The sequence below is a fragment of the Ictidomys tridecemlineatus genome, chromosome 13 (genome assembly GCF_052094955.1).
Source record: "Ictidomys tridecemlineatus isolate mIctTri1 chromosome 13, mIctTri1.hap1, whole genome shotgun sequence".
NCBI classification, from domain to species: domain Eukaryota; kingdom Metazoa; phylum Chordata; class Mammalia; order Rodentia; family Sciuridae; genus Ictidomys; species Ictidomys tridecemlineatus.
Window position 1 is genome coordinate 81,985,525 of NC_135489.1, and position 27,186 is coordinate 82,012,710.

At 41.3% G+C, this 27,186-nt stretch overlaps 1 protein-coding gene and 1 pseudogene across 2 annotated transcripts in view; both read right to left on the reverse strand.

Annotated features, from left to right (window-relative positions):
- Window positions 1-6,420: 6,420 nt before the first annotated feature.
- Window positions 6,421-16,286, reverse strand: LOC144369938 (amyloid-beta A4 precursor protein-binding family A member 3-like). The gene is made up of 2 exons (XM_078030416.1): window positions 15,497-16,286; window positions 6,421-15,413 (listed from the first exon to the last, which is right to left on the reverse strand). Exon 1 carries the CDS (start codon window positions 16,269-16,271, stop codon window positions 15,723-15,725), a length of 549 nt encoding a protein of 182 aa, XP_077886542.1. The 5' UTR covers window positions 16,272-16,286; the 3' UTR covers window positions 6,421-15,413; window positions 15,497-15,722.
- Window positions 16,287-17,011: 725 nt separating this feature from the next.
- The window catches only part of LOC144369715 (E3 ubiquitin-protein ligase RNF213-like), an 87,041-nt pseudogene continuing 76,866 nt past the window's right edge, over window positions 17,012-27,186 (reverse strand). Inside the window, exons 22-29 of the transcript XR_013429439.1 lie at window positions 22,966-26,584; window positions 21,332-21,426; window positions 20,660-20,755; window positions 19,612-19,730; window positions 18,774-18,893; window positions 18,144-18,341; window positions 17,242-17,380; window positions 17,012-17,147 (exon numbers count right to left, since the gene is read on the reverse strand). The product of XR_013429439.1 is annotated as an E3 ubiquitin-protein ligase RNF213-like (transcript). The remainder of the gene's footprint in view (window positions 17,148-17,241; window positions 17,381-18,143; window positions 18,342-18,773; window positions 18,894-19,611; window positions 19,731-20,659; window positions 20,756-21,331; window positions 21,427-22,965; window positions 26,585-27,186) is intronic.

A 27,186-nucleotide genomic window follows, 5' to 3' on the forward strand; every position in this document is an offset into this window, starting at 1 on the left:
AACATAAAACTCTAGATCTTAGTGATAAAAGGTCCAGTTATAGAACAATAAATGGTATAAATAAATCTCCAATAAAGTTTATCATCCTTACAAACCCAAAATTACCATACAACTTTAGTTTGAAGAACACCAGCTTAATATAATGTTCTTTTAAAGATTATACCTTAAAAACTTGTATACCTGGAAGATATAAACATATTTAACATACAAAAAATAACAATAGCATCATAATTACCTTGATGTTTTTATATTAAGTTTAGCTCTTAGGAAATGCCATTATAATATTTTAAAATAAAAGTTGTTGTTTAACCATAATTGTATAATCTTTATTTTTTTTTAAGATTACTTGCTCAAAAAAAATGAGACTTAATAAACATAATGTTAGAGGTAAATCAATGTTTTAAGAAATCCTCATTTTTAACATACAGATTAAACTTTGGTTTATATCAGTATATTAACATTTGACCTTAAAGAAAAACATCAAATAGCCTTGACTAATTTTTTTTTACATACATGAAACCAAGTCATATAGAACTTCTAATTTTTCTTTTTTATCTGTTATCCTCCTTTTGTTCACAATATGAAACAATCCTTGTAAATTTTTGAGTTTAGGCAAATTATTTAATTTTAATAAAAATAAATACTTTATGTTGTTTACATCACTCTTAATAGAAGCAGTTGAAACTTTTGGCCCTTCACACTTAAACATCTTCAATAAACCTTTGTATATGGAATTACATTTGTCTACCATTTTATGAAAACATAATGTTTAAGTATATAGAATTATGCCCATTGGGACTTTACATTTTTAGTAAAACCTTGTTAGTGCGGACAAAGTAACTTTAAACACTTTCTTTCATTGACCAATTTATGAAAACATCAATAATGTTACCCAATGAAATTGAAAAAGTTAAAAGTACTTGATAGTATATTTAACAGTTAGCATTTTAACCTTGTAAATTAATCAAATGTCTAACAAACAAAATTACTAATAAATATGAGTAATCTCATGTCAAATCTATTTTACTTATTTTACCAAAATATCAGAGAAGTAAATTGAACAGTATTAGCCATTTTGCTTGTTGAAGAAAATTTCTAGAACCAAGGAATAATTAGACATGTTATAGATATTTATATTTTATTATTAACTTTTTGATCACTAGAGAGACTTGTGAGTTAAGTATAACTTAAAGACATATTTATTTTCATGTGTTTACCCAATTTAAATTGAACCATTTTAAATCACGTGAATGAAAGGTATTTGAATCCAATTTTTAATTTTATGAGGGCTCCTTATATATCTGCCAATTTTCATATCATGTACATGATATATGGAAGTATGGAGATACAAATATAGAACATATAACACAAGTGTGCACACATAACAGAATAGTAAAGGCCTTGTAGCTTTTTGCAGGTAAAACTTCCATTGCACTGTTTAAAAAACTCCATAGTTGAATAAAAATAGGGCTGATTGGAAAAACACTAACCTAGGTGTATAATATCAAAATCATGAGCTCAAAAATACAGTCTCTAAGAAAAAGCAAGTGTTCTAAAAAAAATGACCAGCCACTAATTAGTAAAGTATCCTACAATTTACTTTCTGGTATTGTCTAATATAAATTCAGGTAAAGAGAAATTTTAATTTCCTTTTTTTTAAGGGATTAAGACCAGTCTCCAACTGAGTTTTCATTTGCATTTCAATGTAAGTCCTGGCTTAGGTCTGGAAGGAGCTAGGGAAAACTGCTGTTCTGAGCAGAAACCTCATGCCTAAGGCATTTTAAACATTTTTTTTAGTCCTTAGTTGGAGATGTTTGGATGTGTAAAATTATGATACTTACTTTCTATTAACTTTGGGAACAAAGCCATGATGTTAAATTCCTTACTAAGATAAGTCATTTGTTGTTGAGCAGGTTCACTTCTTTGTGTGGCCATTCCTAGGTTTTGTCTTTCTCTTTCAGTGACAAACAGGATAAATCTTGCTCTAGAAGCTTGCTCATAACTCAGGGGGAGTAAACCTTTTGGTAATAGGCTGTTTCAATATTTTCAAAGGTCTAAGGTAAGAGGTGAGAACAGAAAAGCTGGCATTTCTATTCAAGGGGAAATTGACTTTTGGTCCCTTATAGGAAGCAGAAGAAGCATACTAGGAATATTTGAGGGTAAATTTTGCTAAGGTTACCTCCACAAATCTAAGGCAGGTCAGAACTTAGGACACTGTGTATTCGGGTCAATGGCTCTCTAGGCCTGGACAGAAAAGTAAAAAATGGCCTCAGCAGACAGAGCCCAACATGCCTTCTCTGTATTGAATGGTGATTGAGAGTCTCCTAGGCTGGGAAAACTTTCACCTGAATTTTAAAGTGTTGTGGGTGCATTAGTTGCATGTAAGTAGCCATCTGGTGCTCATATCATCCTCCAGAAAGAAAGAAAGTAACACAGCAGCACTGGTGGTGAAAGGATAAAGAGGAGCTGAGGGAAAGGAGGGGTCCTCCTGAGAGTTCAGCTGTGCTTAAGCATTCAAGGCAGCACCTTTGCATTTAACTCAGTTTTTGATTGTTAAAACTACTTATTAATTATTTTATCTATGACAAACCAACTTTTATCTGCAAGATTGTACAATGCTTCAAAAACCTATTCATATGCCAGATTGTTACAATAAAACATCATCTTTTAGACACATTTACATCTATAGGTAGCCAATTCAGCCAAGATCATTTCCAAGAAACAATCCATAATATCAACACACTTTTGCCCATGTCTTAAAGGGTAAAAAACAGACACAAACAAAGACATGATGACAGACAGAGAAAAAGGAGCTCCAAACTATGGCTGACAGACCAGAACCTTTAAAACAGACAGACTAGATAAGGAAAAAAATCTCACCAAATTTCCAACTCACATTTAATTATAATTCCTACATCAGTGGCATCATGGATATCCCCACAAATGGACCAGATATTCTCACAGGCAGGTAACCAGAAGTGTAAAATCAAGGGTTTTGGTGTGGCGACTTTACTTAAAAAAGGGGAAACTGAATAAAGTAGACAAAGATGGAGCAATCCTTACATTGCAGAGAAGGAAGACAGGAGTTTCCCAAAGCAAAAGGAGCTTCAGCAGCTGCTGGGAGTCCTTCATTCCCTCCCTTTACTTACAGAATTAGCTCCTCTGGTTCAGTTCAACCCGAGGCACACTCCAATATCTCCTAACTTTCCAGTAGTCAGCTCTCAAATAGTTCTTCTTACATCCTCAGCATGCAGTTTGCTAGAGAGCTAGGTTTCACCAAGAAGTGCATTAGTAGCTCCTCTGGAGCACCCCCCCCCCCGGGGTGTAGAAATTTGTAACTGAGAGTTTGGTTTCTGTCCTCAAACCCAATTAATTCCAATAATGAGGATAGGGTTTTGAGAAAAAGGAAAAGAGAGGTTGTGACTCTCTTGATCTGGCAGCACAAGGGATTTTTGAAGAGTTAATTTTGGTAGGGGTTTCCAGGGTACCCCAAAACAGGTTAGGATTCTCTTGTTAATTTGGGAGATATTCAATTCTTAGATCCCAAGCAGGTATTTCCTTCTGCAATGGGTGTATTCAAGGCAGCCAACTAGTGGGAAAAAAGAAAATATTGCTTCCCTAATCCCACTTTACAAAGGGGAGTAATGTGTATCAAAGTTCTTTAAAACACAGCTTAAAAGGGTATCAGGCTTACTTGCTTTATTACCTATTTTGATGTTCAACTGTATTAAGTTTTTACTAAAGAAGTTACACAACAAACAGCAGAAAAAAAAAAAACCATACAACACAGAACAAAACACAAGAAAACAAGAACCAGGCACCAAAACTGATGTCTTGATACTGCTCTGGGACAGGAGTGCATAGTACCCTGTTAACTACCTCACTGTTCTTCCAGAGGAATTCCTTACTGAATAAGTACCAGAGGACAGGTCATTTGTGTGCCTCACCAGGCAACCTCTCTGTCTTCAGATGAGATCTTCCTTAACTGAATACCAGATGTTATAAAAGTGCCACTAACCTATGGAGGCCTCCTCCAGCAAATGCTTACTAATTGTTTTAGTGCGGCAGTTAACTCCAGCAATCCGAGAAACTGAAGGCACACCCTGGGGCCTTGGGACATCCCAAGGTGCACACCCCCTAGTGTGGCTCTCCAGTCTGAAGTCCTGGAGTTAAGGCCTGGCTTAAGAACTTTTTCAGTCCAGGTCTCTCTGGGGCCTCCAAATGCTAAACTACAATGCAAAGAAAAGACCACTGACTCTTAATTTAAATCAAATTAAAGCAAGCTTGTATTTCCGACCAGGCGGGGCTGTCTCTCCTGAAACCTATGGGAACAGAAGACAGCCCCACAGCTCTCTATGAGCACAGCTATGTAGCACAGAAAATTGCAAAAGGGGGGGGGTGTCTTGAGAACTTACAGATAATGGGATTTTGACAAACATAACACAAAGACTGGTTAATAGTCTAAATGGATCAGCATTTAGGGAGTAAATTTAGATCCCAACATCAGAATTTATGAGGTGTCATTAGAGCTTCACAGAAGGTCATTATGTGGCCAGGGAGAGCCAGAATTTAGAAGCCACTAAAGTTTTAGCGAGGGTTGCTATCTGGTCAGGGAAAGCCAGGCATGAGTGAGTTCAAAGCATGGGCAGGCATTCCAGGCAAGTTTAGAAATTGCAGTATTTTATAGTAAAGCCTTTCATGAATTTGTGGGGAGATGATTCCAATATTAAGAGGGAAATTAGCTGGATTTATCAATATCACTCTAAAATCAATGTTTATTCAATATTTTACTTTTTAAAAATATTTATACTAAGTTATGGACTCTGTATCTCATTATTGAAATCCCTGTTTTTTTTAATTTGTTATTTGTCCTTTCTATTGATTTTGACTCATGATTTTGCTCTTGTATTTATTAATCTTCTCATTTTAAACTTCTATTTTTAAAATTAGTTCAATGGATATTTGAAGGAACTGTGGCTTTCTCCAGACAATTTCTCCAGATTTGTATGTTAGATTTCATCAGAAGCTAGGGGTCAACAATTTTCTAATCATTTTATAATTCTTTAAAGATTTATTGCTTATGTAGGATTCTCATATCAGCCTCTCTATGTTGGAAGTCTAAAGACTAAGAACCCTGATATTGATCATGCTAATACTTGGTCATTTACCTTTAGTGTTACACCTTTTTAGTGACTTCTTAGCCTTCAGACCAGCTCACAATAAATCCTAGGCTTCTGTTTTTTTCTTGTTGCCTATGTGTAACTAATAGGTTGATAATCAGTACAAAATGAACCTGCTTCACAGCTATATTTTTAATGATTGTATACTTAAATATTTGAAACTTTATGCAATCTGAGTTAAATAACTCAGTTGTTTGTTATTTAAACAGATATTTTCTAATAAATGTATTGTGAAAATGTCTCCTCCTTAGAAGTTCTATGAACTATATTTTCATGGAGGAATGTAATATCAATTATAATTTACCAAATATTCTGTCTCTATCATAGCTGTAAATTAAATAACTATGGTAATTTGATAAACCATACTATTTTATCTTAAGAATTTTCTCAATGCATGAATCATACAAAATTAAGTTTTAATTTCATCTAAAAATTATGTAAGTAAATAAGCAGTGTTCATCTTATTTTATTTATCAAAAAATTGTTCTGAGAATAATTTTCCAGAGGAAAGTAGAAATAAGGAAAGCATTAATGAACCAAAACAATTTTTTTTTGTGTGTGTGTGTATGTGTGTGTGTGAAAAAGAGAACCTATGGCATTCCTATCATTTCTTTTATAAAATATAAATATATGTCATCAGGTGAACTGTAGTATGAGAAACTTCCTGGGAAAGGGGCATTAATTTGGAGTTTAAATCATATAAATAGAATTCAAATTTCTATATTACAGTTACTCCTTGTCTTTCTGTTTGAGATAATTTCATCCCTTCAGAAGAAGAGATACAACACAATTTCTTGTGCTTTCCTAAGAAGCTAAATCCATTTTCTTCTTACAACCTCAAATTCTTTTCTATGTTTTAAAATGAATGCTCATAAAATATTTTGAGAGAATGCCCAGTAATGAAATAACGATGGGCTTTCTTCCTTGAATAGCATCAGTAAATGCATTCATGCCGATGGTGGTGGGATAGCTAGCACAGACAGAGGAAATGAACAAAAGAATGTCTTTTGCAAAGAAGTAAATCATCTCATGCCATAACCTTTGCACCATCACTTATACTTCATTTTATTTTTGATGGAAATACCCTATACAGTTCCCCTTTTCAGACTACCAGTACCCAGAGTTCATTAATCTAATTTAATACTTGTGCTGTGATGAGTCAAATGGTAGGAACAAAAATACATTAAAAAAAGCAAGAGGTCAGCAACAAATATAAATATAATATAAATATAACAATTCATAATAGCAATAGAATATTTTATTTTTAAGCAGCATTCATGAGATATCATATCATAAAATTTATTTATTTTAATTGTACACTTTCAGAGTTGTGAAACCAAAATCATAATCTAATTTTGAACATTTTTATCATCCCCAAAAAGTAATGTCATGTCCATTGGCATGTTCCCTCCACTGGCCTTAGTTAATCTGTACTCAGCTTTCATCTCTAAGATTTTCCTATGCTAGAATATTATATAAATTTAATCATATTATCCTTTATGAATGGCTTTTATTACTTAAAATATCCTTGAGGAACACTTATGCTACAAAATTCATTACTATTTATTTCATTATACCATTGTACAATATGCTATATTTTATTTTCCACTTATCTATTGATTGTTATCTATTTCCATTTTTATGCTTTTATTGATAATGGTGCTATGAACATTCATGAACATAACTGCATATAGACATATGTTTTAATTTTTCTTGGGTAAATAACCAGTAGTGAATTTCTGGATTTGTACCTCACATTTTAAGAAACTGCACTTATTTTTCAAAGTGGCTTTGTCATTTCATGTTCATCCCAGCCATGAGAGTCGAAAATTTGAAGTAGCTCCTCATTCTTATTAGTACTTGTTATTGTCTACTTTTTTAAAAAAAAATCCCACCTAGTAGGTATTATTTGAAGTTCCAAATTTTTAATTTTGGTTAAATCCAATCTGTAATTTTTTATGACTAGAATGTTAATGTCTTACCTAACAAACTTGCCTAACCCAAGTTTGTGAATACTTAGTCTTATATTTTTATAAGAGTTTTCTAGTTTTATCTCTTGCATTTTGGTTTATGATTCTTTTGAGTTAAAGTTTATGTGTGGGGAGACACAGGTATTCAATTTAATTCTTTAGATTTCGATAATCAGTTGTTCTAATACTATATGTTGCAAAGAGTAATTCATGCACCTTCATGGTAACTTTAAATAACATTTATCTTACAATTTTTTGTGATTTTTACTGCTGTTATGATAAATCAAAACAAGCATCTTAGAAATATCTACTTTTTGGAGGCATATGGACCATATATACGGGTTATTTACTGAATAAAAATGGGCTTTATTCTTACTCTCTCCACAGAAATGTAATACTTTACAGTATTTTAGATTACCATTATATTTTGGCATTAACATAAATAGAATATTTTAGCACATAAATAATTCATAGAAGATTCAACCTTGATGCTCAATCTAGCTTTGGACTGCCACAAGGAGAGCATATCATTTTCTACAATTCTTCTGGTAGCCAAGACCAAAAGAGGGAATATTACATTATTTTAAACAGAAAATTTCAAGGTTTTAGCACATATATTTTGAAAAATTTAGACTAGGAATAGGTAGTTATTTCATCTAAGATCAGCCTCTTACAACTTCTCCATATGAGTATGCACACCCCAGGGTCTAAACAGGGAAAACAAACTGCTATGTAAAATTATTAGAAAAGGTTCTTTACACTGTCAGTCAGGGTACCTTTCCAGATAATGTTGCCTTTAGAAAGAAGTAAATTTTTCTAATTATGGATTTAGATGATTTCTTTATTTTATAAAATGTATGTGTGTGTGTGTGTGTGTGTGTGTGTGTGTGAGAGAGAGAGAGAGAGAGAGAGAGAGAGAGAGAGAGAGAGATGCTTAAGGTTTACATCATAGAGAATCCATGACAGAAATAGAAAGAAATCTTACTTTTCCTCACCTTTACATGGAGATTTGGAAAGCTACCCAGGGTCCATACCTTTCTAATTTGCTAAAGCACCTGGAGAATGTTCTTCTTCTAGAGAGCATAATTAAATTTCAAAAAAGTATGTGTACTCACATAGTATGTGTGTTCAAGGTTTCAAAGATATTGTTTCAAGAAAACAAGATAGGTGAGATTTTAGTAAAGGGAAAAGTAGAGGAATAAAAGGGGCAATACAGAATTCCATGCTTATTAAAAGGAAAGCAGACCTCCCATAGAGGTCTGAAATAGAAGTAGGAGTAGCTCTTTTAAAAAGTCCCTTTCACAGTTGGGAAAAATCATACCACTCATATGGACTGCTGAAACAAGCAGGAGTGTCCATACTCATATCTAATAAAATAGATTTCAAGCCAAAGTTAATCAAAAGGGTTAAAGAAGGACACTTCATACTGCTCAAGGGAACCATACACCAACAAGACATAACAATCATAAATATATATGCCCCAAATAATGGTGCAGCTATGTTCATCAAGCAAACTCTTCTCAAGTTCAAGAGTCTAATAGACCACCATACAATAATCATGTGAGACTTCAACACACCTCTCTCACCACTGGACAGATCTTCCAAACAAAAGTTAAATAAGGAAACTATAGAACTCAATAACACAATTAACAACCTAGACTTAATTGACATATATAGACTATACCACCCAACATCAAGTAATTAATTATACTTTTTCTCAGCAGCACATGGAACCTCCTCAAAAATAGACCATATATTATGTCACAGGGCAACTCTTAGACAATATAAAGGAGTAGAGATAATACCATGCATCTTATCTGATCATAATGGAATGAAACTGAAAATCAATGATAAAAGAAGGAAGGAAAAATCAAGCATCACTTGGAGAATGAACAATAAGTTACTGAATGATCAATGGGTTTCAGAAGACATCAAGGAGGAAATTAAAAACTTCTTAGAGTTAAATGAAAACACAGACACAACATATCGGAATCTATGGGACACATTGAAAGCAGTTCTAAGAGGAAAATTCATTGCTTGGAGTTCATTCCTTAAAAAAAGAAAAAAGCAACAAATAAATGATCTAATGCTTCATCTCAAAATCCTAGAAAAAGAAGAGCAAAACAACAGCAAAAGAAGTAGAAGGCAATAAATAATTAAAATCAGAGCTGAAATTAATGAAATCGAAACAAGAGAAACAATTGAAAAAATTGACAAAACTAAAAGTTGGTTCTTTAAAAAAATAAATAAAATCGACAGACCCTTAGCTATGCTAATGAAGAGAAGAAGAGAGAGAACCCAAATTACTAGCATACGGGATGAAAAAGGCAATATCAGAACAGACACTTCAGAAATACAGAAGATAATCAGAAATTATTTTGAATCCTTATACTCCAATAAAATAGAAGATAGTGAAGGCATAGATAAATTTCTTAAGTCATATGATCTGCCCAGATTGAGTCAGGAGGATATAGACAACCTAAACAGACCAATAACAATAGAGGAAATAGAAGAAACCATCAAAAGACTACCAACTAAGAAAAGCCCAGGACCGGATGGGTATACAGCAGAGTTTTACAAAACCTTTAAAGAGAAACTAACACCAATACTTTTCAAGCTATTTCAGGAAATAGAAAAAGAGGGAGAACTTCCAAATACATTCTACAAGGCCAACATCACCCTGATGCCTAATCCAGACAAAGACACTTCAAAGAAAGAAAACTACAGACCAATATCTCTAATGAACCTAGATGCAAAAATCCTCAATAAAATTCTGGCGAATTGGATTCAAATACATATCAAAAAAATTATACACCATGATCAAGTAGGATTCATCCCTGGGATGCAAGGCTGGTTCAATATACGGAAATCAATAAATGTTATTCACCACATCAATAGACTTAAAAATAAGAACCATATGATCATCTCGATAGATGCAGAAAAAGCATTCGACAAAGTACAGCATCCCTTTATGTTCAAAACTCTAGAAAAATTAGGGATAACTGGATCATACCTCAACATTGTAAAAGCAATCTATGATAAGCCACAGGCCAGCATCATTCTGAATGGAGAAAAATTGAAGGCATTCCCTCTAAGATCTGGTACAAGACAGGGATGCCCTCTCTCACCACTTCTGTTCAACATAGTCCTCGAAACACTGGCCAGAACAATTAGACAGACGAAAGAAATTAAAGGCATAAAAATAGGAAAAGAAGAACTTAAATTATCACTATTTGCAGATGATATGATTCTATACCTAGCAGACCCAAAAGGGTCTACAAAGAAACTATTAGAGCTAATAAATGAATTCAGCAAAGTGGCAGGATATAAGATCAACAGGCATAAATCAAATGCATTCCTGTATATCAGCGACAAATCCTCTGAAACGGAAATGAGGACAACTACTCCATTCACAATATCCCCCCCCAAAATAAAATACTTGGGAATCAACCTAACAAAAGAGGTGAAAGACTTATACAATTAAAATTACAGAACCCTAAAGAGAGAGATAGAAGAAGACCTTAGAAGATGGAAAAATATACCCTGTTCATGGATAGGCAGAACTAACATCATCAAAATGGCGATATTACCAAAAGTTCTCTATAAGTTCAATGCAATGCCAATCAAAATCCCAACAGCATTTTTTGTAGAAATAGATAAAACAATCATGAAATTCATATGGAATAATAAAAGACCCAGAATAGCAAAAACAATTCTAAGCAGGAAGTGTGAATCAGGCGGTATATCGATACCAGACTTCAAACTATACTACAGAGCAATAGTAACAAAAACAGCATGGTACTGGTACCAAAACAGGCGGGTGGACCAATGGTACAGAATAGAGGACACAGTAACCAATCCACAAAACTACAACTATCTTATATTTGATAACGGGGTTAAAAGCATGTAATGGAGGAAGGATAGCATCTTCCACAAATGGTGCTGGGAAAACTGGAAATCCATTTGCATCAAAATGAATCTGAATTCCTATCTCTCCCCATGCACAAAAGTTAACTCAAAATGGATCAAGCAGCTTGATATTAAATCAGAGACATGTGTTTGATAGAAGAAAAAGTTAGTTATGATCTACATACTGTGGGGTCGGGCTCCAAATTCCTCAATAGGACATCCATAGCGCAAGAGTTAACAACTAGAATCAACAAATGGGACTTACTCAAACTAAAAAAGTGTTTTCTCAGCAAAAGAAACAATAAGAGAGATAAACAGGGAGCCTACATCCTGGGAACAAATCTTTACTTCACACACTTCAGATAGAGCCCTAATATCCAGAGTATACAAAGAACTCAAAAAATTAGACAATAAGATAACAAATAACCCAATCGATAAATGGGCCAAGGACCTGAACAGACACTTCTCAGAGGAGGACATACAATCAATCAATAAGTACATGAAAAAATGCTCACCATCGCTAGCAGTCAGAGAAATGCAAATCAAAATCACCCTAAGATACCATCTCACTCCAGTAAGATTGGCAGCCATTAGGAAGTCAAACAACAACAAGTGCTGGAGAGGATGCGGGGAAAAGGGCACACTTGTTCATTGTTGGTGGGACTGCAAATTGGTGCAGCCAATGTGGAAAGCAGTATGGAGATTTCTTGGAAAGCTGGGAATGGAACCACCATTTGACCCAGATATTCCCCTTCTGGGACTATTCCCTAAAGACCTAATAAGAGCATGCTACAGGGACACTGCTACATCGATGTTCATAGCAGCACAATTCTCCATAGCAAGATTGTGGAACCAACCTAGATGCCCTTCAATAGATGAATGGATAAAATAAATGTGGCATTTATACACAATGGAGTATTACTCTGCATTAAAAAATGACAAAATTATAGAATTTGGAGGGAAATGGATGGCATTAGAGCAGATTATGCTAAGTGAAGCTAGTCAATCTTTAAAAAACAAATGCCAAATGACTCCTTTGATATAAGGGGAGTAACCAAGAACAGGGTAGGGAGGAAGAGCTTGAGAAGAAGATTAACATTAAACAGGGATGAGAGGTGGGAGGGAAAGGGAGTGAGAAGGGAAATCGCATGGAAATGGAAGGTGATCCTCAGGGTTATACAAAATTACATATAAGAGGAAAGGAGGGGTAAGATAAGATAATACAAGTGAAAGAAATGATTTACAGTAGAGGGAGTAGAGAGAGAAAAGGGGAGGGGAGGGGAGGGGAGGGGGGATAGTAGAGAATAGGACAGACAGCAGAATACATCAGACACTAGAAAGGCAATATGTAAATCAATGGAAGGGTAACTGATGTGATACAGCAATCTGTATATGGGGTAAAATTGGGAGTTCATAACCCACTTGAATCAAACTGTGAAATATGATGTATTAAGAACTATGTAACATTTTGAACGACCAACAATAAAAAAAAATTTTAAAAAAAAGTCCCTTTCACATGGCTTAAATTTTTTTCTGAAGTTTCTGAAGTGTGTTATAACTTGGTCAAATGGTGGTTCCATTCCTAATATTTGAGGAACTGCCATGCTGATTTCCTGAGTAGTTGCACCCATTTTTAGTCCCACCATCAATGTAAGAATGTGCTGTTTCCCTCACCAACATTTATTGTTACTTGCATTCTGGATAACTGACATTTTGATTGAGATAAAATTTCAGTGTAGTTTTAATTTTCATTTCTTTAATTGCTAGTGATGTTGAACAATTCTTTTTATTTGTTGACCATCCATATGTCTTCCTGCCCATTTATTGATAGGTGAGTGTGTGTATATATATATATATATATATATATATATATATATATATATATAGAGAGAGAGAGAGAGAGAGAGAGAGAGAGAGAGAAACACACTCACCTATACATATACATATATTTTGATGTTAAGCTTTTTTAGTTTTTTGAATATTCTGAAAATTAATGCATTATCTGAGGTGTATTTATTTAATACCATCCCATTTACTGCCATTTACTGATTTTTAAAATTTTACTTCTAGTGCTTTAGGAGTCTTGTTAAGGAAGAATGTTTCTACACTGACATGTTTGAGTGTTGGGTCTATATTTTCTTCAAGTAGGTGGAGGGCTTTTGGTCTAATATGCATGTCTTTGATACACTTTGATTTGAATTTTGTAGAAGATGAGAAATAGGAACTAAATTGTCTTCTGCTACAAGTGGATTTCCAGTTTTCCCAGCACCATTTGTTGAAAAGACTTTTTTTCCAATATATGTTTTTGGTGCCTTTGTGTAGCATGAGATAACTGAATTCATATGGGTTTTTCTCTGTGTCTTCTATTCCATTGATCTTCATGTCTGTTTTGGTGTTAGTAATATGCTGTTTGTTATTGTAGCTTCGTGATATAATTTAAGGCCTAGTATTATGATGCCTTCTGCATTACTTTTCTAAGAATTGCTTTGGCCATTCTAGGCGGCCTCTTATTTTTTTCCAAATAACTAATTATTTAGTGACTAATTATTCTATTTCTATGAAAAATATCAGAATTAATAAGAATTGCATTAAATCTCTATGGCACTCTTGATAGTATGGCCATTTTACAATATTAAGTCTGCCTATCCAAGACCATGGGAGATATTTCAATTTTCTAGAGTCTTTCAAAATTTCTTTCATTAGTGTTCTATAGCGTTCATTGTAGTGACCTTTCACCTAATTTGTTAGATGGATTCCCAAGTAGCTTATTTATTTTATTTTTGTGAGGCTATTGTAAATAGGACAGTTTACTTAATTTCTTTTTCAGCTATTTCGTCATTGATGTTTGAAAACACAATTGACTTATGGGCACTAATTTTATATCCTATCACTTTGCTCAATTAATTTATGAGTTCTAAGAAGCTTTCTGGTGAAGCTTTTTTTTTTTTTTTTTTGGTTTTTGAACTATAGAATCATGTCATCAACATTTTTTCCTACTATCCCTAGGTTTTCTAGTGTTTTAAACATGAGTGAATGTTATATTTTATCCAATCCTTTTTTGTATATATTGAGATAATAAAATGATTCTTGTTTTTAAGTCTATTTTTGTGATGAATTATATTTATTGATGTCTGTAGGTTGAACCAAACATATATCCTTGTGATAAAATCCATTTGGTCATTGAAAACTCTCTTTTAAATGTATTTTCATATGTGATATCCATTATTTTATTAAGAATTTTTGCATCTCTGTTCATCCACCATGTTAGTCTGAAGTTTTCAGGCCTTGATGTGTCTTTGATAATCAGGGTGATACTAGCTTCATAGAATGAACTTTGTAGGATTCCCTCCTTATCTATTTTGTTGAATACTTTGAGGATGATGGTGTTAGCTCTCTTTGAAGGTCTTATTGAACTTTGCTGCAAATTCTTCCAGTCATTTTTTGGTAGGCTTTTGATGGCATCTTCAATTTCATGACTTGAAGTTGATCTGTTTAAATTTTCTATATCCTCCTGGTTCAATTTTGGTGAATCATATATCTCTAGAAATTTGTCAGTGTACTCTAGATTTTCAAATTTAATACAGTATTAATTTTCAAAATAGTTTCTCTGATTGTCTTCTACATTTCAGTAATGTCCTTGGTCACATTACCTTTTTCATCATAGATTTTAATAATTTAAGTGTTTTCCATCTTTCTTTTGGTTAGTGTGGCTAAGGGTTTACATATTTTATTTATTTGTTTTCAAAGAACAAATTTTTGTTACATTAATTTTTTAAAAAAATTTTGTTATTATTTCAAATTCATTAATTTCAGATTTCATTTTAAATATTTTCTCTGTTCTATTGTTTTGTTGTTGATTTGTTCTTCTTTTTCTAAGTCCTTAAGATTTAATGTTAGATTATTTATTTAGCGACTTTCTATTCTTTTTTTTTTTTTTGGTAAAACTTTATTAACACTGAAACCTGAATCTCACCTCACTTTCCTTTCAAATTTTTTACCAGGTAAAAAAAAATGCAAAAGCGGATCTCAGCTCAAGAGACCTGTGAGAAGAGACCAGGGCCAGATTGGCCTGCAGATGGTCATTTGCCAGCGTTCACTCTGGAACCAACTGCTACAGAGCCATGCCCGCCCTGCCACCTGCTACTCACTCCAGAACATTCTCTGGACTCTGTTTCCTGGCCATCTAAACTCTGATCCAAACTGCCAAGAGCTTCCTGAGAACTTCATCCTCATGGTAACCCTCAGCGCCACCTAGGAAGCAGGCTCTGGCTGTCTGGAACCCTAATCCATAGGCAGGGTGGGAAGGGCACTCACCCTCCTGGAGGGCAGGGTATGAAGCCAGGGTCTTGGGGCTCTGGAAGGAGACAGAAGAGGGGCAGTGTCCCCCTGCTTGAGTCCAGGCTGCAGAGGACACCTAGAGGGTGGAGCAGGCACTACCTGGACACCGGCAGGTGGCTCTTCGGGTGTGACCAAAGGAGAGGTCTCCAGCCAGGGCTCAGGGGAGCTGCTGGAGCTCCTGCTACCACCCTGCTCAGCAGAGGCTCCCTCTGCCCATTCCGGCGGCTCGGACTCTTCATCTGCATCCTCAGGGGGCTGCAACAGGGGATGGACAGGCTCTGGGGACCAGGTTTAGAAGGTGAGTGCCGCTCACCCTGCAGAAGGCTCAGAAGATCATCCCGACCAGCCTCAGCAGACAAGAGACCAGACCGTGGGCGTCAGTCGTGTCGTGGGGGTCCAGGCCCTGGCCAGTGGCAATGTGCAGAGGGCAGGGTGCGCTGTCTGGGGGCAGGCCCATCAGGTCTCCGGGCAGAGCCTCAAGCTGCTGCACCAGGCCCTGAACGCTTGACCCCTCGAGGTCCACCGGACTCAGGCTGCCGAGGGCCTCAGGCACCGCGTCCCACTGACTCTCAGTGTTGAGGTCCTCGGAGGGCACCAGTGTGTCCTTGGGCTTCTCCAAGTCCATGGCTGGAGGCTCTGAGCGCGGCCGGGGCGTCAGGAAGTCCCCGTGCGGATCCGAGGCACCTGGGGCTGGGGCTTGCTGGGCGCCCGCTCCTCCTGGGGCTGTCCCGCCGCGCGCCACGGGGTCCTCGCTGCGCCTGCAAGGGCCGCGCCCCCACTCACCGACCAGCCAGCCGAGGCTGGGCGGCCGCCCCACGCCAGCGGCTGCCCAGTGCTGCCATGGGGCAGTGAAAAGGGAGGCTGGCAAACCCATCAAGGCCAGAGGAACAGTGGCAAAGGGGTGATGGGACTTGGCTTGGACATGTGCTAGGAAAGGGAGACAGACCATTCAGGGAGACAAAAGCATGTTCAGTTTCTGGGCTCACAAACTTCCTTCAGACAATGTAACTAGGAAAGAAGTCAAGGAGCACTGCAGAGAGAACTTGAAACAGAAAACTTCCTGTGATGAGAAAGCCAGCACCCATGGGCCCTGGCCTCCCAGGACTCTGCCATCGCCCATATTCCCCCTGTGGGCCACGTGGCGCAGCAGGCCTGGAGCCAGGGGGTCAGAAGGGCAGAGCTGGAGGGACCTGGAGAACCTCAGTGGCCTAAGATCATCCTGCCAACAGGTGGTTTCAGACCCTCAGACCCTCCATCTGAGACCCTGAGCAACCCTTCTGTCCTTATAGCACAGGCTCTTCAAAGGTTGTCTCAAGTCTGAAGAAAAGGGTCACGGTATTATAGGATAATAAATGATTACGGATAATAAATGACAGTCCTGGGTCCTATTTTTTACTTGCTATTACTTCAAGCTGTAGGGATGGGAAGATAATTTTTGTTACTTCCCTGCACATAACCATCTCAATTTTAATAACCTTGAATGGAAAACCTGGCTTTGGTTTATGACATGCTGGCAAACATCCTGAGAACAATTTTTTTTAAAGTTTTCTATTATGAAAAAAGTTAAGGACACAAAAGCAGAGAAAGGAAGCCAACCATCCCCATGAGCACCATTCAGGTGGCCACCAATCCACCAAGATCAACATCCAGGTGGCCAATAAACACCCTAGGACCACCACCTGCATGGCCAATAACCCACACATGCCCACTATCCAGGTCTGTTTTGGGATCTTGGAGCAAAAACATAGCTCTGCCCCCCACATAGGTAGAGAAAGAAACACCTGGTGTGCTCCTTCCCCTGGGATGGTATAGTAGGTCCCTGCACTGCCCACTGCTTGCAGTACCTGAAGGTGCCGGCCTCCTGGAGCGCATCCTGGTTCGCAGCCTCTCGCCCCACCCACTCCTTCAGACTGCAGAGCTGGTTCTCTTCTTGCTTCTTTAGAAGAAAGGAGAGGCACATCTTAGATATCCGCAAGAACGCGGCTGTGAAAAGGCAGAAAGGACATAATTTTGTCCACCTGTGGGCACCAAGTTGGAGGCTCTGCTGTGCTGCTTGACCAGTTCTCCCACAGAGGGAAGCTACAGGTCCTCTAGCCAGGCCAACTCTAGAGCAGAATTCATGAAATGTCCTGAGATCCCCGCTATGACAGCTGCATTTGCCAAGCCACAGGAACCTAGAAGGGCAGATCTCCATACTCAGCCACTTGATTCCCACTGCTCAGGAAGGGCTTGCTGGACTAGGATGAGAAGCAGGGACACTGCACACACTATCCCTGTTCAAGAGGCTGAGGAGGATGGTGACTCTCCTCATGTTGCACAGGCAGCTCTCCTGGTCCTTGAGCATCCCCACGGCACTTTGCACACAGCTCCTCAGCAGTCTGGTGGTGTCCAGGACCTGTGCCTGCCAAGGGAGACAGCACATCGTCTGCTGCTGCCATGTCCAGGGTGGGTGAAAGCTACGATACCCACACAAGAAGGTGGCCTGGTGTCCACCTGCCCAAATCAACAGTGACCAGTCTCCATGGTAAAGCTGACCTACTGACCTCCCCGGGCTGATCCCAGTGTACTGCCCCACCCCTAGAGAGGTCCACTGGCAAGGTGATGGCTGACATCACAAATTTGGCCAGTAGTTGAGGGACAGCTCCTAGAGCTAACTAAGAGCCTTCATAAAGAAGGGAAAGGCAGATCTTGTCCTGGTAAGTCCCCTACACTTCCAGCATAAAGAGAAGGCAAGACTCAGCCTGACGCTGGCACAGCTGCCTGTGCTTCTCTAGATCAGCCACCTGCAGCCAACAAGGGAACAGAGGAGAACTCACATCACTGCCTCGCAGGTCAGCAGTGTCCCATTCCATCTCCTCAGAAACTTCCTTTTTCATTTCCATTTCTGCTACCTCCCCTGACTTGCTGGTCTCTGCCTCCATTACCTCCTCCTGGTTGCCTTTCGCTGCAAATGAAGGGAACACAATCAAGTCACCACTTGGAGAAGGAAGGGGGTGGGTAGTACCAGGTCTGTGCCTAGGCTGAGCCTCACAGGGTTTCCTGTCCCAAGCTTCAGTGGTAGCTCCAGTTAAGGGGACATCCATCATCCACTAGTCAGGTGCCCCACAGCCTGGGCTGAGGGCTGGCACATGACCCGCAGCACACCAGCTGATACACTAGATGCTGCTCCTTGGCCTTCCCAAGGCTCTGGTTATGTGGACCATGAGCCAGGCAGTTCAGTGCCACATTCTGAGTGCCTGCTGCGGGCAGGTGCCAAGACTCAAAGGTGACTCAAATGTGGCAGCCCTGAATCTAGCTTCACAGGAGGCTGCCTAACTTGGCACCTTTCACCTGCCTTTCCGCCCCCACCTCTGCAGTCTGCCACCTTGCAACTCACACTTTAGGCTGCCTCCTGGCATGAACAGCTGGCTAATGGTGATACTCTGCAGCTTAGTCACATCAGCAGCCATGACTGTGGACCTTCGGAGGTCATCAATGTGCACAGACTGCCACAGCCCTGTGAAGAACAAAGCCACCGAGTCTTCTCACATCTTTCTGCTTTCTTCTTGTCTGTCATGAGTAGGGGCACACCTCTGTCCAGATGCTCACTGTCAGAGTGATGATCGTACCTCAAAGCCTACATCCCTGAACACACCAAAACCCATCAGACCCCCTACATCACATCAGCACACTCACCATCAACATGGGTGTTGAGGCTGATTTATGTAGTCATGCAAAGTCTCCATGGATCCTGTTCACAGTTCTTTACGTTCATCTTACCATACTTACTGTCCCATAATTAGAAAGTGCTGCAAGGTGCTGACAGTTTGACTTTCCATCTATAAAATTATTAAATTTGTTTCCCTCTTTCCAAAATACCAATTGTCTTACATAAGCCAACCGGTGACCTTCCACAGAAAAAGGGATGGACTGATTTGAACACAGTACTTTCCCAGGAACATGCAAAAGAGTCAGCACTAGGGCTGGTGTGAAAGGGGAAGATCTCTGAGTCATTTGTATAATGAAGAGTGGGAGCAGGAGTGTGTCCTGTGCACTCCTGAGGTAGACCAAGCCATGCTAACACAGCAGCAGCAAGTCCCAGAGCGATGGCTGTGAACAGTGAGCCCAGAGAAGCCCGGAGACAGATGGGGTTGGTGTCTGACCTAGATGCAGCATGGGACCCCAAGAGGCAGCCCAGACATACTTAAAGACAGTCACTCATCTTTTGGCCCTACCTCCATGGAATCCCACGTAGGATGCTCTGTTCCTCATCCGGGACAGTTTTGTGATGAAATAGAAGAAGACGCAGCCCTGAGTTCCTTGTATTTTGTTTATTTCATTAAAAGCAGAATACCTATTGAGAAAACAAAAATCAAAACAAAGCAAGCAATGGAGCAAAATCTAAGGTGTGAGATGGCTGCCTCATCCCAGAAGCTGTTGAGACTTTACCACATTCCACACAATTCCAGGGGCCACCACATCTCTCATGAGAGGAGAAGGGTGGCTTCCAATTGGCAGGATCACTTCCTACCTCTCACTGCTGATCAGAATCCCCACCCGCCCTGCAGGTCTCAGGGAACCCGCATGCCAGAGGTTGGGGCTTACTGGCCTTCCTATTTTGAGAAAGTACAGTATGGTACGGTGGCCCTTGCACACCCAGTGGCCGCAGACCACCTCCCTATAGGATCTGGCTAGGCCTTAACTTGTACTAGGCTCCCAGTACTTTAAAGGGGCAGAAGTCACTCTTAATTACATGAGGTAACAGAACACAGCAATTATGAAAGCTACAGATTTATGAACACCACAAAAATGTTCAATAAATATTAATTTATTTGTATAGTCTTACTGCCCTTAAACTTATGATAAGTTCTTTTCTTTTTTTTTTTTTTTTTTAGGCAGTACTGAGGATCAAACCTCGGACCTCAGACATGCTAGGCAAGTGCTGTACCACCAAGCTAAATCCCAGACTGAACTTTAATTTTAATTATGTGATTCAAAATCAAAATGATCAAAAAAGGACTGTAAATGACTGCACACACAGCTTTAACATATTCTCCTAAATACTACAAAAATTTCATTATTGACGGGTCTTGCATTCCACAATTTCTGTGCCATTACTGGCCTTTTCCTTCATCCTTTACTCTCTAGCTTCTCTAGTCCATGTCAGGAGCTGGGAGGGAGAGTCATTCTTATTTCCACACTGTTTTCATGGAAAAAATTCTTCAGGATGTCCTGGGGAGATTGTGGCTTCTTATTTTTCCTAGAAAACTGCTGAGAACATACTTAGCTGATGCAATGAGCTGAGAACTGTGAGTGCCATCATCAAAATCCATCTGGACAATAAGGATTTTACGTCTGGTTGTCTTCATTAAGCTGCTTCTGAAAGAAAAAGAGAATCACCCAAGTGAGTCCTCTGTCCTAAAACATGGGCAGCCACAGCTCAGGAGGCTAAGGTAGGAGGGTCACCAGTTCCAGGCTAGCCTCAGCAACACAGCCAGATCCTATCCCAGAATTAATAATAATAAAAATTAGGGCTGGGGATGTGGCTCAGTGGTAGAGCAGCCCTGGGTTCAATCCCCAGCACAAGCAAAAAAAAAAAAAAAAAAAAAACCATGGATCATAACACTCCACAAAGTGAAGGGAAACACAGGCCATGCAGAACCCAGCATCCAGGTGGGGTCTCCCTCCACAAGGTGAGGATGCAATCCACTGGAGAAGAAAAGGGCCACACAGTGCTCAGGAGACAGACGGACACAGCTGTCTTACAACTGGGTCCAGAGGGGCATTCGAGAAGGCTGAGCAATGAGCCTCCATAGTACTCAGAGTTCCTTACAAGTGGTTACCACACCCTGGCATGCGATACCATGTTCCCAGGGCAGGGGCCAAGGGTGATGGGCAGGCAGGGCGCCTCACCGGACTTCCTTGAGGAATGAGTACTCAGTGTCAAACTGCTACAGTGACAGGATCACAAGCTTAGGGGCCAAGCCCTTCACCTCTGCCCCTAGAGCTTCGCAGTCACAGTTCATCAGCAGTCTGGAGAAGGTGGTGACCTTCAACATGGGCACACAAGCAATCAGCTGAATTTAAGCAAGAACACAGAGCACCGGGTCAGAACCCATGGCCAGTGGGCACTCAGACAGAAAGAAGCCCAACCTAGAGCAGGTTTTATATACAAAGAGTGGCTGAGGCAAGCAGAACCTCCAGGGTCAACAGATGTCAGAGAGAAGACTTGCCCTGACTAAAAGATGCTTCGATCTCCTCCTGAGATGTCAACGTCTCTCTTCTTGCTTTTTTCCCTACCTGGGAGCCTCCTGATCCTTTAGGGCTCAGCACAATGCCATTTCTTCTTGTAATCTTATTTCATGCTATCAGGAGTTAGCCACTGGCAATGCTCCCTCCCCTCAATAGTTCTCCATTCTTTGCCATGGACCACACCCCATAGTGCAAACCCAGACATCACCAGGCACATAGGACCTCAGCTCTCCAGACTCCATTTTTTTTTGTACCAGGGATTGAATGCAGGGGTGTCTAACCACTGAGAAATAACCCAACCCTTCTTTTTAGTTTTTATTTTGAGACAGGGACTTGCTAAGTTACTTAGGGCCTCCATAAGTTGCTGAGGCTGGCTTTGAACTCTCAATTCTCTTGCCTCAGCCTCCCAAGCCACTGGGATTATAGGCATGTGCCACTCCATCTGGATCTAGTCCCTTTCTCTGGGCCTGTCTTTACTGACAAGCTTCCTATTCCTACATCTAACCACACAGCAGACATCAAACCTATTCAAAACAGATGTCACTACTGGCTCCCAAACCCATCGTTCCTTCCTGGGGTCTCCATGATGATAGCACAAAGCTACAGTGAGCTCAGGAAGGCTGTCCTCCACCTCCTGCCACCCTCCATGGAATTGATGATTAGCCCACCCATGCTGCCAGCTAACCATTTGCAGTTTGCACCATGCCAGAACTTCCTGACAGATCTATCCTCTCAATGTCACTCTCTTACTCCACTGTCTTTCCATCACCCAGTCATTGGGGCATGTCTACGTACACTTTCATTCATAGCTCCTCTCTGTGCAGTCAAGACCAAGCTCAAGGCTATCCACAAGGCCCTCCACATGTCTCTCCACCCATCCCATCCCCACAACCCAGCACTCACAGCTTGAATTTCAAGCTCTGTCAGCAGTCCTTTCCTGGTCTCCTGCACAGATGCAAATTCAGACTCAACACCTGTGCCACAAGGATTCCTCTGCCTCTGACACATACCCAGCAAGCCCTCACAGCAGGCCGGTGTCTTTAAAGGAGAACCAACCTCGTCCATTACTCTTAGGCTGTCCAAGAATGAGAAGCAGGCCAATCACTTATAACCAGTGTGGGCCCAGTGAACACTGTGCCTAGTGCTGCTGTCAGAGGAGAGCTCTGCTCAAAAATAGGTGAGAGAGACCAAAATGGACTTATCCTCGTTTTGCCTAACATGGAGGGTACATACGGTTTTCCTTCTGAACAGTGCCTTAAATGGAGTTGAGACCTTCTGGCACCAGAGAGCAAGGGCTCTTGGGTAAAAGAAAAAGGAAAGGCTATGGGGGCAGTCACCTCTGTGAAAATGGCGTGGCGCTCCAGGTCCGGATTGTGAAGTTGGGCCAGGAGGAAATCTGCAAAGGAGTGTTGCTGCTGCTTGTTCCAGTATTCCCGGGACAGGGTCTGTGCAGCAAATAAACCTAGTGTGGAGGTGCTCAGCCACACCACAGCATCTGGTGTGGCACAGTCCAGCAGGATCAGCTTGGCCTCCTCAGATACTCTGTGATACAGCTCCTGTGTCAGGTCCCCGGGGCCCTGCCTCTCCACAGCCTGCAGCACCACAGAGGCACAGGCGTCAGAGTGGTAGCCGATGAAGACATCAGCAGGGCTGTACTTGTGCCCAGCCAGGAACTGATAGGCCTTCACGTCAGCAAACTGCTCTGCCCACTGCATGAGCTCCTGCACAATGCTTTTCTGCCACCCCTGCAGCACCAAGCTGAGGTCCAGGTAGTGCTTCTCCAGCCAGTTAATGAGGGGCATGGGGAACTGCTCGTACACCACATTTTTCTCCTCAATGACAATCAGACGGAAGTCAGGGTGGACCCGACACTTGACGCGATGGGTGCCGAGCCCGAGGTCCACGTACTTCTGCCCGCCGAGGTAGACGTAGTACTGGTTGAGCGCATCGTACAGGCTCTTATATAGGTAGGTGCTGCAGGTTCAGCAGCACCACCATCTTGCCAGTCTCCATGCAGATCTTCATCCGGTTGATGTTTCTGCAGATCTGGGTGTACTCCTGGTCCCAGGGAAAACTGGAACCAAAGATGATCTCGGGCTGTTGGTCCTCACTGAAGAATAACTGCTGCAGGATCTGCAGGGCCACATAGTTTTTGGTCAGTATGAGCAAGAAGCGGGATTCAGCTTCTTCCAGTTCCCCTACTGCTGGGAGTATGTTCTGCATACTCCCACAAATGTTCTGCTTGATGAGCTCCAGGGTGCTGACCTCTTCCACATACCCGGCCTCAGGTAAACTGGCAATGAAGATGTCCAAAGCAGGGATGTCATCTTTGCCACTGAAGTTCCAAAGGACTGCATGTGCAATATCCTGTGGAGAAGGCTTCTTGTTAGATGCTCTGGTGGTGGCAAAGACCATCTTGATGAGGCTATAGTAGTCACGAAGCCCAAAGAATTCCTTGTTCTGCCTGCTGCACACTGTTTCATAGGCCTTGGCAAAAGGAGTGAAGTACCCTTGGGCCCTGTCCTGCACCAGGCTGTCTGAAGAGCAGATCCCTCTGGCACTCTCTATGAGCTCCTTCTCACTGGGGCTGCCGCGGGACACAAAGATGCCCCTGTTCATCTTGGCAGGGTCAAGTGCCCAGTTGGAAATACCTATGAAGCCGACTTTTTGGTGGGGGGAAGGATCACCTTCAATGCACCCGTCTTCCAGCAGTGGGTGCAGAGCCTTCAGGGGCATTTTGGGGGAATCTTCTGCCAAGCCGACCTCATCCAACACCACCACAGACATGTACTGCTGCAGGTCCTTCCCCTGCTGGAAGCGAGCACACTGCTTGAAGGTGTTGATGATGCCCTGTGGGGTGCACTGGGGGCTACACTGGAACGACACCAGATGGACCTGCTTCAGGCTGCAGAAGAGAGCGGAGTGTGCGGCCTGGCCCTGCATGGCATCTGCCACGATGATCTTGGCGAGAGATTTGGAGGTGCCAGGCTTTCCCACCAGGAATAGGGGTATCTTCAGCTCAATGCAGATGATCATCATGAAGACATTCTCCTTCAGAGCCAAGTTCCTGGCTATGGTTTTCCTCAGAGGCACCCCACTCAGGAAAAGATCCTGTGCGTGTGTGATCTCGTCCAGGATGACCCTGCCGTCGTCATATGGTCCTGGAAAATACCTGCAAATGGCTCTGCGGTAGGACTCCTTCTCCATTAGGGAGGCATGGTAACAGACCCCCACAGCCATCACCAGGGACCAGAGGACGGGGTCTTTCCTGAAGTTATTTTTGTTGACACTGGTCTCACAGAGAAAGGTGTTCAGCTTCACCAAGAGCATCTCGCTGTGGCCATGAAACTATGTGAACACCTTCACACAGCGCTCCACATCCCGGAGGCTGACAAAACTGCACTCACTTTCAGTGTTCCTCATGAACCTCTGAGAGGCAGAGAGCACTTCCGTGATTACATGAGTCTCATCCTCGCTGATCCTGACATGGTCCACCAGTCTCTGCACAATCTGCTAGATGTAGAGCTTTTCAGTAGTGTCATTCAGTTGCCCAAAGTCCCACACTAGAGGAATCAGGCTCGGGGGCAGGGCGTGGACACCATACACCAGCTGCCTGAGGGGAATGGAGCCCAGCCTGTCTGCTGTCTCCTTGCCACTGACCTTATACCCGAAACCAGCTGACTCCAAACAACAGATGGTCTCCTGGGAGTGCTTCCTGTAAGGGTTGCAGGCAGCTATGATGTGCAAGCCTGAGTCCTCCTCCAGGGGCTGGCTATCCACGGTCTGGTCACACAAGACTTCCTTGATACAGCTTATGGCTTCTGTTGTGTTGGCTTCATCAAAGAACAAGATGGTGTCCAACTGGTGTTGGTCCTTATTGGATAAGGCAGTTTTCTCAGCTTCCAAGACTTTGGAGTGGATCATGGCTGCAGTTGTTCCTCCATGAACCTTGACTAACATCATGGTCTCAGCCTGGGTACCAGCACGCCGCAGATCACTAAGGAATTTAATGAGCCTGGTTTTCCCACAGCCTGTTTCTCCCATGATGATAACTGGGATCCCACAGCGGAATCGAATCTCAATGGCCAGAATCTTGAGCATGTTGTCTGTTGTAAGCTCATATGTTTCATCGGGATCAAGGGCCTGAGGAATTCCTAGTGGCCGGCAGAGTCTCAATAGTTTCTCGTGTCTGGGCAGGTTATCAAAGTCAACATTGAAGGGCACGCCTTGAAGCAACAGCCCCTTGTACAGTTCTTCTGTCATGACATCTTTCTTGATTATCTTCCCATTGAGATGGTTGATGGCGTCAACGTTGCCATTCTCATTGGGCCGAAGATGGAAGCCTATGAATGTCATGGTCTCACGGTCACCATTGAAGAACACATATGGGTGAGGCTCTGACTCCCACCTCCTCCGGAGAGTGAAGGGGGCGAGCTCTTCCTCATCAACCCCATCCATGGTGACCATGTGTTTCCCTGGGCTCTGGTCAGAGATATGAAGTGTTGGTGTGGCAAAGTCTCTTGCCATGAAGATCATGAAGGTGACCACAAAATTCTTGAAGCATGGTAGTGTAAATTCAGTAAAGCCTGGATTACAGAACATACAGGCCTCACAGTCCTTGAGCTGACAGTTGAGGAACCGAGCAAAGTTCTGGAGCTCTGACCAGGAGGGGTTGATGACCCCACAATATATGAGGAGGTGCTGGATGCACTCCCCTGGGGTACCATCAACAGAGCCTGCTTGGTATTGAAATGTCTCTAGGTTTTATTTTTGATGGAATCTTTTTAAATATTGGTAAGGTCTTTAGAAAGTGGCACTGCGGAATTCTCTCTCGTCCATACCAAGCTCTCTGAAGCTTCTCTCAGGGCTCAGCTCCAATGCTATCACTTCTTTGGGAGGTCTGCAGGTGACTCTGGGGAAGATGTCAAGAAAACTAAACTGGGGGGCATGTGGATTCTGCAAAGGAGAGACATAAATATAAGTTAGAACTTGATTTCCTGAAAGATGCCCATATATATTAACCCTCCACGCGATCTATTCAGGATCGGCCTTTATGAAAACAATCACTTAAATACACAGTGATTGTTTGCATTCTGCAGCCTCTCATTCACAGAGGCTGGCATCTGCACCTTACAGTATTAAAGAAGCTCAACTACAGTAGCTGTATTATTAACCAGGAATCCATTTCCAACCCAGCCTCCTGTGGCGTGATCGCTCCTCCAAGCACGAACACATGTGCGACCATAGAACTCTCACCAGCTAATGGCTTTCTGTGTGCAAAGTCGCTCTGCTATCTTCACTGGCAGTAAAAGAGACAATGGCCATCAACAGAGGAATCTCCTGAACACTCAGCACGGGTGAGACTCAACCCAGACACAGCATGGATCTGACAGATCCAGACAAATGAAAAACGCTGCCAATCAATAAACACGAGAGCATTCTCATTCCAGACATCATTAAGATCTAAGTCTAAGCATGCATTACACCTTACACATACTCGCTGCTCCCTGAACATGAAAGTGGGAAAACAATTAAGATGTGTCCACTCAGGCCATATG

Bases quoted from the DNA above. Each gene is read 5' to 3' on its own strand.
- LOC144369938 (XM_078030416.1), bottom strand. From the start codon at position 16,271: ATGGGTTTGCCAGCCTCCCTTTTCACTGCCCCATGGCAGCACTGGGCA.